Source organism: Penicillium chermesinum, assembly GCF_028974085.1.
Source record: "Penicillium chermesinum strain IBT 19713 chromosome Unknown utg000001l:1.0-1975020.0:1.0-1976611.0, whole genome shotgun sequence".
Classification (NCBI taxonomy): domain Eukaryota; kingdom Fungi; phylum Ascomycota; class Eurotiomycetes; order Eurotiales; family Aspergillaceae; genus Penicillium; species Penicillium chermesinum.
Window position 1 is genome coordinate 426,419 of NW_026695311.1, and position 13,939 is coordinate 440,357.

The 13,939-nt window shown below is 53.9% G+C and overlaps 7 protein-coding genes across 7 annotated transcripts; 2 read left to right on the forward strand and 5 right to left on the reverse strand.

The window, feature by feature from the left end:
- Positions 1 to 114: 114 nt before the first annotated feature.
- Positions 115 to 1,154, forward strand: N7468_000154 (60S ribosomal protein uL6; the record flags this gene model as incomplete). Its single annotated transcript, XM_058469451.1, has 4 exons — positions 115 to 160; positions 441 to 744; positions 864 to 1,041; positions 1,104 to 1,154. 4 exons carry the CDS (start codon positions 115 to 117, stop codon positions 1,152 to 1,154), a joined length of 579 nt encoding a protein of 192 aa, XP_058335482.1.
- Positions 1,155 to 1,602: 448 nt separating this feature from the next.
- N7468_000155 (triacylglycerol lipase family protein) lies at positions 1,603 to 3,626 on the forward strand (the record flags this gene model as incomplete). The annotated part of the gene is made up of 5 exons (XM_058469452.1): positions 1,603 to 1,690; positions 1,714 to 1,903; positions 2,045 to 2,507; positions 2,533 to 2,868; positions 2,892 to 3,626. The coding sequence occupies 5 exons, from the start codon at positions 1,603 to 1,605 to the stop codon at positions 3,624 to 3,626; spliced, it is 1,812 nt and encodes a 603-aa protein (XP_058335483.1).
- A 305-nt stretch (positions 3,627 to 3,931) lies between these two features.
- Positions 3,932 to 4,573, reverse strand: N7468_000156 (putative amino acid permease; the record flags this gene model as incomplete). The annotated part of the gene is made up of 3 exons (XM_058469453.1): positions 3,932 to 3,969; positions 4,032 to 4,502; positions 4,555 to 4,573. 3 exons carry the CDS (start codon positions 4,571 to 4,573, stop codon positions 3,932 to 3,934), a joined length of 528 nt encoding a protein of 175 aa, XP_058335484.1.
- A 44-nt stretch (positions 4,574 to 4,617) lies between these two features.
- Positions 4,618 to 5,553, reverse strand: N7468_000157 (uncharacterized protein; the record flags this gene model as incomplete). The annotated part of the gene is made up of 1 exon (XM_058469454.1): positions 4,618 to 5,553. The coding sequence occupies one exon, from the start codon at positions 5,551 to 5,553 to the stop codon at positions 4,618 to 4,620; it is 936 nt and encodes a 311-aa protein (XP_058335485.1).
- A 901-nt stretch (positions 5,554 to 6,454) lies between these two features.
- On the reverse strand, positions 6,455 to 8,938 carry N7468_000158 (uncharacterized protein; the record flags this gene model as incomplete). Its single annotated transcript, XM_058469455.1, has 3 exons — positions 6,455 to 6,570; positions 6,634 to 8,637; positions 8,911 to 8,938. The coding sequence occupies 3 exons, from the start codon at positions 8,936 to 8,938 to the stop codon at positions 6,455 to 6,457; spliced, it is 2,148 nt and encodes a 715-aa protein (XP_058335486.1).
- A 909-nt stretch (positions 8,939 to 9,847) lies between these two features.
- Positions 9,848 to 10,852, reverse strand: N7468_000159 (uncharacterized protein; the record flags this gene model as incomplete). Its single annotated transcript, XM_058469456.1, has 1 exon — positions 9,848 to 10,852. One exon carries the CDS (start codon positions 10,850 to 10,852, stop codon positions 9,848 to 9,850), a length of 1,005 nt encoding a protein of 334 aa, XP_058335487.1.
- Positions 10,853 to 11,519: 667 nt separating this feature from the next.
- On the reverse strand, positions 11,520 to 13,434 carry N7468_000160 (rhomboid protease PCP1; the record flags this gene model as incomplete). The annotated part of the gene is made up of 5 exons (XM_058469457.1): positions 11,520 to 11,769; positions 11,838 to 12,012; positions 12,067 to 12,400; positions 12,474 to 12,577; positions 12,627 to 13,434. The coding sequence occupies 5 exons, from the start codon at positions 13,432 to 13,434 to the stop codon at positions 11,520 to 11,522; spliced, it is 1,671 nt and encodes a 556-aa protein (XP_058335488.1).
- Between the last annotated feature and the right edge of the window lie 505 nt (positions 13,435 to 13,939).

Sequence of the window (13,939 nt, forward strand, 5' to 3'; positions counted from 1 at the left end):
CGACGCACAATCCCGTGACGGTAAATTCGCTCCACCACTTACTGGAACATCGATTTTTGATCCTCCCGACATCGACAATTCACCCCCTCCGGCCAATTCCACCCAGCAGTCAAGATGCGGTACATTTACTCCGAGGAACGGCTGCCCATTCCGGACAATGGTGAGCTTGCGACTTTCTTCTGTTTTACCCGGTTTTTCGAGATGTGTGGGAATGTTGGGAGGAACTGGATGGGAGGCGCACTGTGCACAACCATGAGGCTGGATCGCTCGACGCCGTGATACTCGACCTACCTCATGGGAAATGCAGAAAAGCAGTGACTACCTTGAAAGGACTTGCCCTGGACGTTGTCTGCGTCGATATAAGACATAACCCGACATGATTTGAACGCATACACAAATTCAAGGACCGAGGCTGATAGGCGTTTTTTTTCTCTCTACAGTGAAGGTTCACATTAAGTCGCGCATTGTGACCGTCGAGGGTCCCCGCGGCAAGCTCGTCAAGGACCTGTCCCACATTGCCGTTACCTTCGGCCGCCCCGAGAACAACGTCATCTCGATCGAGCTGCACCACGGTGCTCGCAAGGGTGTCGCTACTCTCCGTACCGTCCGCACCATCATCAACAACCTGATCATCGGTGTTACCCGCGGCTTCCTCTACAAGATGCGCTACGTCTACGCCCATTTCCCCATCAACGTCAACATCGAGAAGAACGCTGAGACTGGCCAAGCTGAGGTTGAGATCCGGTATGTGACTATCTGTGTGGATGTGTGGATGTGAATGTTCTCTGGATGAGAAATTCTTCTGCGATCTCGCACATCTGCTGGAATACTTGTGGACTAGAGTACTGACAGTCTATCTCTAGTAACTTCCTGGGTGAGAAGTACGTGCGCCGCGTGACTGCTCAGCCCGGTGTCGAGATTGTCCCTTCCCCCAACGTGAAGGACGAGCTCCAGCTCTCCGGTAACTCCCTTGAGGGTGTTTCCCAGAGTGCCGCCGACATCCAGCAGATCTGCCGTGTCCGAAACAAGGATATCCGTAAGGTATGTTGCTCTGGAATATTCTGCATCTCCCCGCCAAACATCAATTATTAACCTGGTTATAGTTCTTGGACGGTCTGTACGTGTCGGAGCGGGGCAACATCATTGAGGAGTAAAGAATTCGCTTGGGATCGGGTGTCCGGGAGAGCTTCTTTTTAATTTCGCCGACTTGCATATAAGGAAGCATGCGAAATGTCAAAAATCAAACGACTTGAAATTCATCACAATTCTTAAAAATGATGGGCTGTAGCCATGTTTCCCGTGTTCTGTGTCTCTGTAGTCGTAGTTTGGAGGATCGAGGGTTCAAGACTCTTGAGAGCCAAAGGCGGCCCGCACCAAAGAACATCCACTGCACTTAAAAACCTCCCAACTTCGACTCATCGGATCACACCCGACGACACCACTGCTCCCACAGGTCTAACACTCAGCCAAACTCCCTAAAGCTCCATAGCCAATTACAGCCCTGCATCCCTCTACATTCCTCTGCATTCCCGGCTTGCGCGCGTGACGCCATAGCATGTGAAAGCGGCCAGTTCCCCGCCAGACTCCCCAGCTTCGTTCGACATGGGGACATGGCTGAGCGGGATGTGGAAGATAATCGCCGCAATTCTGAGCATGATGCTTGATGTCGCACTGTTCTGGAAGTCGGTGAGTATCTAGCTCGCCCTTGACGAGCTCGCGTACAGCACGCCGACCCCCCGGGCCTCTCGGACACCAGCTCATACACGCTACAGAAACTGCTTTCATGGTGGACATCTAAGACGCCCCACGCCCGGCTCCTGCATGCCCTTGAGACGGCCCAGACTTACGAGCAATGGGAGGAGGCAGCGTTTGAGCTTGACGAGCTACTGAGCAAAGATCTATGGTACGAATGCCCTCCGGATTGGGATCCGGGGAAGGAGGATAGGATAGGGTTCTCACCATCAAACCTGAACCCTCCCCCCACCCCGACCTGAAATAGCATATTTGTGCCCACGAACGCACCATGGCTGATCCAAGCTTCTAGGCGCCAAAACTCCGTCAGCCGGCACTATGACTACCGGCTCATAATGGGCCGACTAGAGGCGCTGATGAGCGCCCGCGAGAACGAAGACATCCTCACACTAGTCAACTTGCTCCGCTCGGGACTCGTCCGGAACTTGGGCAATATCACGACGACGAAGCTCTTCACGCATGCGTACGCGGGGACCAAGCTGCTGATCGACGACTATATCACGCAAGTTGCGCTGTCGATTCAGTACGTGAGCACGTTGCAGCCGGAGCCGGCGCAGCTAGGCGGGTTCACATCACAGGCGAAGCTGGAGCTGCTGCATGATACGCGGCAGGCATTTGGGCGGACGACGCTGTTGCTGCAGGGCGGGTCCGCGTTTGGGCTCTGCCATTTGGGGGTAGTCAAGGCGTTGTATTTGCAGGGGTTACTGCCGAGGATTATCACGGGGACGGCGACGGGGGCGATGATTGCGGCGCTTGTGGGGGATTCATCCCGAAAGTGAGCTTTTGGGGCTGCTTGATGGGGATATGTTGGACTTGTCTGCTTTCAAAGGGTCGAAGGGCGCGACGAGAGACGAGGGATGGATTGGGACGTTTGTTCGGAGGACAAGGCGGTTTTTGCGGACGGGACATTTGTTTGATATGGAGCTGCTGGAGGAGTGTGTACGGACGAATGTGGGTGATTTGACGTTTGAGGAGGCATATGCGCGGTCGAAACGCATTTTGAACATCACGATAGCCACAGCGGGGGAAGACAGGGACGCCGAATCTTCTGAATTACTTGACAGCACCAAACGTGGTATGTACTGCTTCTTTACCCGGCAGGGTGAAGGACCGGGGGTGTATATCTAACATGGAAACAGTTGATATGGTCTGCAGCTGTTGCGTCCAATGCCTCTGTGTCTCCTAGCTCCCCCAAACCCAACATCACCATCTACTGCAAAGACGAGACTGGCGCAATCGTGCCCTGGCCGCACACCGAAGACGCCGTCTTCCAGCCCTGGCGGCACATCCCCTACAACGATGGCGAGTCCCCTCTATCGCGAATCGCCGAACTCTTCAACGTAAACCACTTCATCGTCTCCCAAGCTCGTCCATACCTCATCCCCATCCTGCGCTCCGAACTCAACCTCCTCGATCGCCGCCAAACAGGCTGGATGAATCTCTCCCGCTCGATATCCCGTCTCGTCCTCGCCGAGCTGCGCCACCGACTCCGCCAGCTAGACTATATCGGCGCGCTCCCAGGAACAGTGAGTAGACTGCTCATCGACGAAACCATCCCGGGTCCAAATCTGACGCTAGTCCCCGACCTGTCGCTGCGAGACGTGGCGCGGCTCTTTCAGCAGCCAACGCGCGAGCGAGTCGCAGAGTGGACGTTGCAGGGTGAGCGTGGCGTGTGGCCGGCTGTCAGCGCGCTGAAGGTGCGCGAGGCGATCGAGATCGAGCTTGATCGGGGGTATCAGCTTGTAAGACGACGGAGACCGAGTGATGCGGCACTGCCGGTAAAACACTCCCCCAACGAAGGGCTGCCTAGGAGGAGGAAGGTAGGCGAAGATCTGGAGGAGAACGGGCATTTTGCTGATGGGGAGAGAGAGTAAGCCTTGTGCCTATAGATTGTATGCATGCTTTGCTTGGTTGTATGGCTCAGTCTTGGGAGGAGAGCGAAGTATACGTATATAGATAGCGCTCTCCTTGCTCGAATGTATAAAATTGCCGCAGTTCAAGTTGTACTCGTACTTTGGAGAAGAAAAGACGGCTCAGTTCGTCTATCGATCTACATTCGAGAAAATTACATGTAATCAAAGTAGGGTTGAGACTAAAAAGAACAGATGATTGAATACAATAGTCCTGGTCTGCATTGAAATTGACAAATACAAGATAAGTAAAGCAAAGCCCTAAGGATCTATTCCAGTGCATCCGACTCAGGCGGTCCTTTATAATCTGCAGCAGCGAAAAGTCAGCACCAACGAGGCACACAAAGAATCCATAGATACAAAACTCACGTTTCCTCGCATAAACAAGATACCACACAGCCGCAATAGCCAGAAACCCCACAAAGACCACGGAGGCGTAATTCATCGATGTCGACGTAACCGGCAACGCAGTCGGCATACTAAACAGCACCAATTCGAACACAATCCACGCCAACGCAACCACATTGGCAGAGGCACCGACAATATTGCCGTAATGCCAGGGCGCCTGCATAACCTCCCTCCGTCGATTCATCAAGCTGAGCGCGATGGGCATCGCGTACGCCGCCGCCAGCGCGATGACGCCGACCGAGACGAAGGCCGTGAACGCGCTCGAGCTGCCGAGGTTGATCAGACCGAGCAGCATTTGGATGACGGTGATCAGAAGGAGAGACCAGACGGGGACCCCAAGACGTTTGTCTACGTGCGCCCAGAGGCGGGAGAGGGGGAGGGCGTTGTCACGGGCTGCGGCCCATGTCGCGCGGGGACGCGGCGACGGTGATACTGATTGAGCAGAAGAGGGAGACGACGAGGACGAGGAAGGTCAGGCCGAGACCGCCTCCGGGGGTGCCCATCACGCGGTGTAGGATGTAGGGGAGGGCCTGGCCGCCCGGGGAGTTCAGGATGTCTTCCAGCGGGGCAGGACGACGCAGAGGGGAATGATGAAGAAGAGGCCAGCGATGCCGCCGACGGGGATGGAGAGGGCGATGGCGCGGGGCACCTTGATGGCGGGGTGGGCGCATTCTTCTGCCATTGCGGAGACCATGCCGATGGCTGAAAAGCAGTATGCGGCTGGGAGCAGGCCGATGAAGAAGGTGAAGTTGCCCCAGCCGGAGAAGGACTTGTCGTAGTGGCCGAGGGCGTAGGCGGCGCTGTGGCGACCGGCTTCTGCTTTGACAGAGACTGCGATGAGGATGACGATGATTGTTAGGGCTGTCCAGGTTGCGCAGGCGATGTCTACTTGAGGGAGATAGCGATTGGCAAAGATGCAGATGACCATCGAGCCAAGGCAAGCAGCATAGAAGATCAGGAGGAGCTGCCAGCTGTTGGCGTTCCAAGTGGGATGATACATGGAGACGGTGGCTGCAAGCATGGAGGCAAAGCCGAAGTTGACGGAGAGCGTGATAGTCCAGTTTCCAATCAGCCAGATCCAGGCATTGATGAAAGAGAGGGTGCTCTTCGAGGTCTGGGCCATCTGAAAGGTCCAGTAATACGGGCCCGCAGAGGTGGGATAGCGCGAGGCCATCTCAGCAAGAGACATCGCGATACATTGATCCAACAGGCAGACGACGATCCACCCCACGAAGATGGACAGAGGACCACCACCATAGATGGCACTGATCAAAGGACTGCCCTCTCCATAGGGAATTGCAGCAATCGCGAGTGTCTGGAAGAGCAGTGTGATGATTGATCGGTTTCGGCGCATCTCCTGCTTGTAGCCTAAGCCCTCGAGCTCCTTGCGTTCATGGATGCTGGCGATTTCGCCAGCCTCCTGATCGGGGCCATGACCCTCAACGGGAGAAGTGATCTTCTCGTCTCCCAGCTCAAATCCCATTATGAGGATAGTTGACCTTCAAGTCACCCAGGGATGAAGTCTGTGAGCCGCAGCAACGATCGTATCTAGGGGTCTGAAGAATAGAAACAGGGCGATAAGGCTGATCGATAAGCTCAGGAGGATCAGCTGGGATTAATATCGTGATTGGAAGCAGGCTATTATCCTGACCCACCGGTCAGACAGTACAGAGCAATCCGAGATGCAGCAAGCTTCGCCCCGCAGGAAATCTGGGATTCTATATGACCTGAGCCGGTGTAACCAAGCTCCGCGGAGAGCAAAAGTAATGAGCTTTCGCTATGCAGCGCCCTTCCTGGCCGCACAGGCCTGTTGTAAAAGCGCGCGGAGACAGAGCCCTATCACATAAGGGCGTGCTCGGTTTGCATTGCCGCAGGTGATCAAGGGAGGAGCATTTTCTCCTCAGTTGGGATCGCAAGTATGGATTTGGAAGCCTGCAAAACGAGGGCCGGGCCGTGATAAGCGCATATCTGCGCAAGAAAGTGATTAGTCGATCCATGAAAAGCCATTGCTGGGCTTATCTGGTTCGAGTTATTCATGATAAGAAGAACCACTCAGGAGGCAGAACTACTGATCTCCCAAGAGCTGCTACTTGCGGAGATAAGAGGACCCTAAGATAAGCAAGCCGCTCTAAACCGCAAAGAGTAGGCGAGACCGCGTCTGCACAGGCAAATTAGAGTTGAGTCTCGCCAGTCCAACTAAACCGTAATTGGGATATAGATGCGCCTTGGTTCAAGAAGATTCACAGATGGAAGTCGGACATTTGGGTAAGAATTATATCCTGTGGGGAAACCCCGCACTATTACAAATGACGTCAAAAGAGGTATCAAGATGCGAGGTAGATCGCCTCGGAAAAAAACAAAGCCAACAAAGATACAGACTACACTTAATGGGCAGTCGAAGGACGGCCCGCGGGCGCTTGCCCGTCCTGCTCGTGATCTTGGCGAGAACGAATGCTACGAGAAGCTGAAGGAGGGGGAGCAGTGGCTTCCAGAAGGGGAACTGTAGATGTTGTTAGGACGGAGATCAATACGGGTTTTGATTGGGGGACGAAAGAAAACTTACTGCTGAATCCATAGCCCTCGGTGGTACCTTGGCGGTCCTGAGGGCTGATCTCAATGCGAATGGCCACATCGAGACCTCCGTACATGGTGCTACCGCGGCCGAAGCCATTGGCAGCAGGGTGGGCGGTTCCTGCATTAACTTCGCCCTTGTGAAGAGGCGCATGGCCATCCTTGGGCAGCTTGTCGAGCTTGGCGGTCTCCGTGGTTTCACCGTTCGAAGAGGGAGCAACAACTTCGGTCAAGATGGCAAAATTACGCGACGGCATGGTCACCTTATTCCACGCAGCGCTCTTTTCTTGGCCACCGGGCTGCTTGTCCCACATGGGCATCAGGGTCTCATCACAGTTGCGGTCCAGGTGATGAATCTTGTTGCGGCGGGCCAGGAGGTTGGCGACCGCCTTGGGTGGAGGCTTGTTGGTGATCGCACTGCTAACCACGTTGACGATGAAACGGTGGTCGTTCTCACCGGCAAGGTTCAACTTGGGGTTCGAGTAGAACCGACCCACGGCAGCAAGGTGGACATCACCTCCGAGAATGGTCACTCGGATCGAATGGACGCGAGCAAACTCTTGCAAGCGCTGGATGAACATCTTCCGCTCACGCTTGTGCTGACGAGCAGTATAATGGTCATCCAAGTCATCCAGCAAATCGACCTGACCGTCGAACTCGTTGAACAAGCTGCCAGCGACACCGAAACGCTTGTTCAGCAGACGGACAGGAGCGATTAGAGGAGACGTGAGAATGTTCTCCAACCATGCCAGGCGGGGGTACGCAATGGGGACACCCAGCAGAACAACCAAGTGCTTGATGTCGCCCTCGGCGGCCGACACTTCGCTCTGCAAGCGCTGGAAGAGAAGATCGTAGGTGTCATTGTAGTTCACCTGGTGGCGGGTACGCTCGGTACGAGCATCGAGACCGACGAAAGCAATGCGCTTTCCGAAACGCATGTAGAGACTGCGACTGCGCTCCTCCACGTAGGGACCCGGACGCTTGCCAATGATCCAGCTGTCATCCTCCGGTTGGTTTTCAAGGACATACACGTTCTCAAGCTGACGGGGGTCTGCGCCAGCCGTGCCGTTCACGGCGTGCATAGTCTGGGGCGCATCAGTGGTGAAAGTCGACTTAGGGGGGGGAATATGGTGCTGGAACAAGCAGTAGTACTTGAAAGCCACACCACCGATACCGCGGAAGACAGCGCACTTCATGAAGTGATCCGTGTATGATCCGAAACCATCGATAATGTCATGGTCATCCCAGATGTTTACCTGGGGAATGCGGCCATTGGCGGCACGGAATGGCTCGGTGTTGTACCAGCGCACATAGTTAGCATAGTAGTAGTCATCACACTCGGCGCGCATCTTGTTGCTGAAGTCGTGGGTTCGACGCTTGTGCGGGTTGTTGATAGCGGTCCAAGGCTTCAAGGGCCCGTCTACCCGGATTCCATCGTTGTAGATCTGGTCACCACCGCCCACCATGACGTGGAAGGGCTGCTCGCCGTGTATGCGCAGAACATCGTTCCATAGGTTAGGGCCCACCCAGGCCTCCATGTCGGTACCAACCGAGAAGCCATTGCAAGAGTGAAACATCATGCGCATCGACTGCTCCGCGGCGGGCACGACAAAGGCCCAGGGGCTGTTAACCTGGGCGCCCGACTCGTAAAGACCGGGGATTTCATACTCCCAGCGCGCCTCGTAGACCTCGACAGGCACGGCCAGACTAAAACGCCAGAAGGCCTTCTCAGGATCCTGGTATAGCTTAAGACCCTCGATGGTCTGGTTCTTGGCAGAAACGGATTGCTCGTCGGAACCGACGGCACCGAGCTGACGCAGGTGTAGTTGGGGCTGGTCCTGACCGGGCTTGGTAACAATCAAAACACTACCATGCCAGACGGGAGAAGGCGCATAGTGCATGTTTTTAAAGTTGATCAAGGGGCCGGAGATGAGCTCAAAGCGGTCGTCCGCGGAGCGCGTAACGGGGGCGGGCTCGACATTGGGGATGGCGGACCCTGTTGTCGCATAAGCATTAGCATAGTTTTCCAGCAATCAGATAGGTTCATGACGGGGATCCCATGCGCGCTTTCAGCTTCACCCTTAACAGGTACTTCTACAAGGAGCGCATACGAGCGTCAACATGCGCGACCAGGGTCCCTAACCACGAGTTCCGTGAGATGAACATAAGGGGACACCGAGAGCTGTCATGTTGACACTGTACGGGGGTATGCGCGCACGCGTTCGTGGAAAGCTTCAAGCGCTGCGGAGGTGGTAGGAGATCAACTTACCATTGACAGGGTCAGTAGCTTCAGCCATTCTGACACAATTGGCGCGAGTGGGGGAGCGCGCAAGGATCTATAGACGAATACGAAGGTCGGAGGGTGTCAAGGAAAAAAAGGAGGGGTGGACCAGCTAAAAGGAGGGAGGAATGTCAGATCTGCCCCCGATTTCTTTCAATCCCAGCTTCACCAAAACACTTGGCAGGGGACTTGGCGTACAGGCTAAGAGTTACAGGGCTGGAGGCCGACTACTTAATTGAGGGGCGCAGATGCTGTACAATTCATCGCCTGAAAAAAAGAGACAAGAAAATAAGAGAAAAAAAAGCCAAAGAAAACGCGAAATAGGGCAAACTACGGAATATGCCGATCGTCTACTTTCAGCCGTCTATTGTTGGGGGGCGATCCAGCACATCTTTTGCAGCCCATGACGGTTGCCAAGAGAGCGGAGCGAATCAAATTGGAAGTGATTTCCAATGAGCCACGTAGCGCCACAGAAACCGGTTTTCCGCTCTCGCTGATTGGCGTCGATCCGTGGCGGTGCGCAGGGTTGGATCGAGCTCGATTGTTTTTGTATATGGAATTGTGGTGCCTAGCAGAACATCCTGAACTTCCGGGGTTCAAGGCGGGGCGCTACGGAATACTTGGGGTTGGGCGGCCTGAGATATCTGGCCTGTTCCAAAGTTGGCTGTTGGGTTTTACATAATTGGAGTCCTGGAGACCTTGGAACCATCTACGAACCACTACGGCAAGTACACAAAACCCCAATTGGACACAGGATAGAATGCACCGGACGAATAAGATGTCTCTAATATAATCTAATGAATAATTATGTACACAAAAGATGGACCCGTACTGAACTCCGTACGGAGTATCCGTAGCAGCTGCGTGGTTCCCCAGCCCCATCTGTTGGCGTGGCTGGGATCCACCGTATCGGCCCATCGAAAAGCTACTGCGTCAGCTGCGACACCATCTGCAGCATACTGTAAGCGCATGAGGACTGCGCCCAAACAGGGGCGCGAGGGGTGGCTCCCTTTACAGCCTGTGGCTGCTGAACCTGTACATGCACAGCAGGCACCTGCTCGACAGGGGACGGCTCAGAAGCAGGAGACTCATCCAAGATCAGCTGACGGGTAAGAATGGGCTTCCCGTCCCGCTGCTGGCTGTAAGCTTCACAGGTCTGGTTCTGACGAACAGCTGCCACCAAGGCGTCGAAGGAAGTCTTTCGTAGTAGGTCGCGGAGCTTGAAGTCAGACCCATGGTGTGAGTCGCGATACGGCTGCGGATCGTCCCAAATGAGGTGGGCGATGTCGCTTAGAAGCTCTGCGAACTTGATCACTACGACGAGGTCCAAGCCGACTGGGAGCTCACGCGTGGTCTCACGGAAGTAATTGAATAAGCCGGTTGACAGAATATCCAAGTCTACGGTACAAACAAAGACATACATCTCTAGAAAACGGTCGACATGGACATCGATAATGAGCTGTCCCTCCTCCCACGCAGAGCCGAGATCAGCAATACCCTCCGGGCAACACTCAAAGAAATATGCCTGGATACGATGGTTCCGTAGATCGAACCCCAGAACCAGTGACTGGCGGGTAGGTAGCTCAGAGGCTCTGTGCGGGAGTAGAGGTAGAAGAGCGAAGGCAACGAGACGGGTCTTCATAGGGGCGAATGCGAAGCTCTTAGAATCAGCGAGCTCATCTAGCCAGATTTGGCGGAATCGGTTGCCCTCCAGAAGCATGAAGTTGCCGATGCGAGTCTGCCAATCCTGACCTCGCTCGATGGTTGCCAGGTACAAGTGGTAATCAGTCAAGCCCCATGGGTGGAGCGAGCACGCCTGTACTTCAGCAGCAAAACTACGCCTCTGGCGACCAACCTGAGCAGGTGCTGAGCGCTCCAATGGCTTCACTTGGTTCGTCGCGTTGATGGTAGGGCATACAATAGGCGTCATATTAAACTATAAGCCGTTGGATTATACAGCGTCTGAGGTATAGTGAGGTCAAAGCAGATGGTCAAAGGCCGATCGATGACCCAAGGTAATAGTCCCAAATGGTTCTATTCTGGGAACAATACTATTCATGGACGCAGAGCTATTTATACCATGCCATTGTCATTGTTGGTCCTGAAGGGCTCCTCTCGTGGTTCATGAGGGCTTGGTATACAGTGCTTTGAGTAGATCCTCGGAAGAAAGGGGATAACAATGAGACTCTAAATCGAACAATGAGTGGCACTTACGAATCATCATATGAGCACTTTCGCAAAACCATATAACAAAGATGATCTGGTGGCATAGATCTGTTGCTGCAGGGAAAGCATTGACGGATCAACGGCGGTATGCGGAACATCTTTGTCATAATAAAGGAAGGTTTCAGATCAAAGGCGGAAACTCGAGAGACGATCTCGAAGGGGAAAGCCACACCCGCTCTAGACTAACGACTACCGCTTGGACGTAACGCTAACCTTTGTTGGACGGTTGCGGGTTACACAAAGCAGCAGCGCGGAATGAGGATTAGAGGTCGAAATGCCGAATGTTGATCTATATCATACTGTACAAAGCCCAAAAGGGACTGGAATCTGATAGCGTGAACGCCCGAGGCTAAGCAATCTGTACACGGTGTTTAGAATGGCCAGTTACGCGCCTTCCGTCGCTCCTGCGCCCTTTTACGTAGGTAATATCCAGAGGGTATACCCACGGCAAATCCGCCAAGGTGCGCAGCAAAGTCCATTTTCCTGCCGAAGTTGAAGAGACGGAGCAGACCCATCACACCCATCACTTCCATACCGACTAGACACACCAGTAACGTTGAGCCCGAGAGCCAGAGAGTATCTGACAAAGTTGGTGGAATAAACCACAAAGTGAAGCGGGAACTTTCGAGCGAGTTAGATCAAGATTCTGCAATGCCTCAATCGACACATAAGAAGAGACTGAGACTCACTTGGGATTGATCATGCACATAGCGCCAACCACGCCACAAACCGCCCCACTTGCACCAAGTGAACTCAAGCCTAGAGTCCCGAGGATGACGCTGCGAGACAGCGAGAGCAAGGACCCAGCAACGCCGGAAGCTACGTAAATGCCCACAAGATTTCCACGCCCGATCTTATCGTGCACTAGTCGAATCAATTAGCAGGTCACCGGCTTCCAGGGGAGCTGTGTCTACTCACGAGGAACGGTAACAAGACCGACACCAAGCATATTCCAGGCCAGATGGTTCCAAGATTGATGGCTAAAGGTGGCACCGAGCATACTCAGGGCACGAGGGTAGAAAGGAACGATGACGAAGAATCGATTGAGCCATTTCCATGCTGGAGGAAGGAACCTCCATGCCAAAGTCACAGCTACATTAGCGCCGATAATAGCTCCAGCAGTGGCCATGGCCGGAGGAACATTCGGCCAGAGCCGGTCTTCCCTAGCAGGAGGTTGATATGTCTGGGCGAAATAGAAACAGAGACCGAAGACAAGGAGACCGAAGGCCAGGGAGGGGAGCAGCCGTTGAGCCTGGAATTTAATTGAAATCAGACCAAGCCCTAGCAACGCAGAGAGAGCCAATGGAGCCACTCATGACACTCACAGATGAAAGATTAACAGCATCGGGGTCGTTAGCAGTCGCAGCAATATGATGCTTCTGGACCCAAGCAAGGTATGGCCGTACACTAGGGTCCGCGCGCGGACGAGCTGTAGAGCGTCAATAATACATTCAATGCTCTGGTTGCATGGATCATACCTTCTGCCAGATATTGGTCCTTGTAGACCTCAAGCGACTTGTTCTGTCCGATTTGGCGCATCATTTCCTCCTTCGACTGCTCTTCGCTAGCAAGCCATTCTTGTCGTTTTCGCTCTTGCTCGGCGAGGAGGCGTTTCTCGTTTAGCTCGCGGTATTCCTTCAGAGAACTCTTTCCGTACGGAGACTGATCTTCACCAAGTTCCGCGTCGTAGGACCCACTCTGTGGTTTGTAGAGGCCCAGTGCCTCGGCGCGGCGTACCAGTTTCTGTTCCTCCTCGCGCTCTTCGCGCTCAAACCGAGCAAGAATGGCAGCATCTTCGTCGACGGGGTATTTCGCGCGCAGCCAGGCCAAGGCGTTTTCTGCTTGAGATTCGGTGATGCGGCTTGCGAGGTCGGCGGGGAGATCCTGGTCAATCGTACCCTCTATCCGCTGCTTTTGAAGGACCTCCAACGTCCGATTACCCACCGCAGCAGAGATATCCGGGCTTTTGAAGATTGCTTTGATTTCTGCGCTGGAAAGGGCCTTCACGGAAGGAGTCGAACGCGATGAACCGGAAGGCTTGGCGGTGGTTCTTTTGGATCTGGACCAAAGACTAGCAGGAGTGGTATGCTTCGTGAAGGGGGAAGACAAAACAGGCCGGTGTTGAGCTTGGGGGATAGGGTTCAAAGCGCTGAAAGGCCGTCTCAAGATATTGTCGAGGCTTCCTGTTGCTATCCGAAGGCCATGCGCTGGCCGTAGAGATGCAAACACAGAGGGTCGAACCCCCGAACACGTCGTTCGCCATGCTACCCAGAGCGGGTTGCTCATGGTGCCGAGAATGGGGACAATATTTAGACCGTGAGCAGTCGCAATACAGCGAGGGCGACTATCGATAAGCGGGCTCGGGTTGTTCCGGCTCCGAAGAGTGCAAAATTGTACAATATGATTGGACGGCAATTTTCGAGAACGACTTATTATTCCACCGGCTTCATGAGATCCTTGCGTACAAGCCAGGCAACTAGTCATACACACTAGTGTATGTGGAAGGGGCTTCAAGTTTTGAGGCCTCTTGACAGCGGTATTCATTCCTCGATTAAACCCAGGTATGCTTGTTCACATTGGGGTTTTGTTTCTCCGTGACTTGGTAGAAATATATTTACCAAAGACTGTGAGAATAGAGGGTATTCATTTGCCGCACAAGGACTGTACGCCGCACCCGCTTCATAATCGATGGTCTCAGCCTTGGAAGGTCAAAGAGATTCTTTGAATCGCTACGTTGCTACCAGACATAATATTTCCTACGAGACGGGATGGACACTGGAAGTTCCGATCG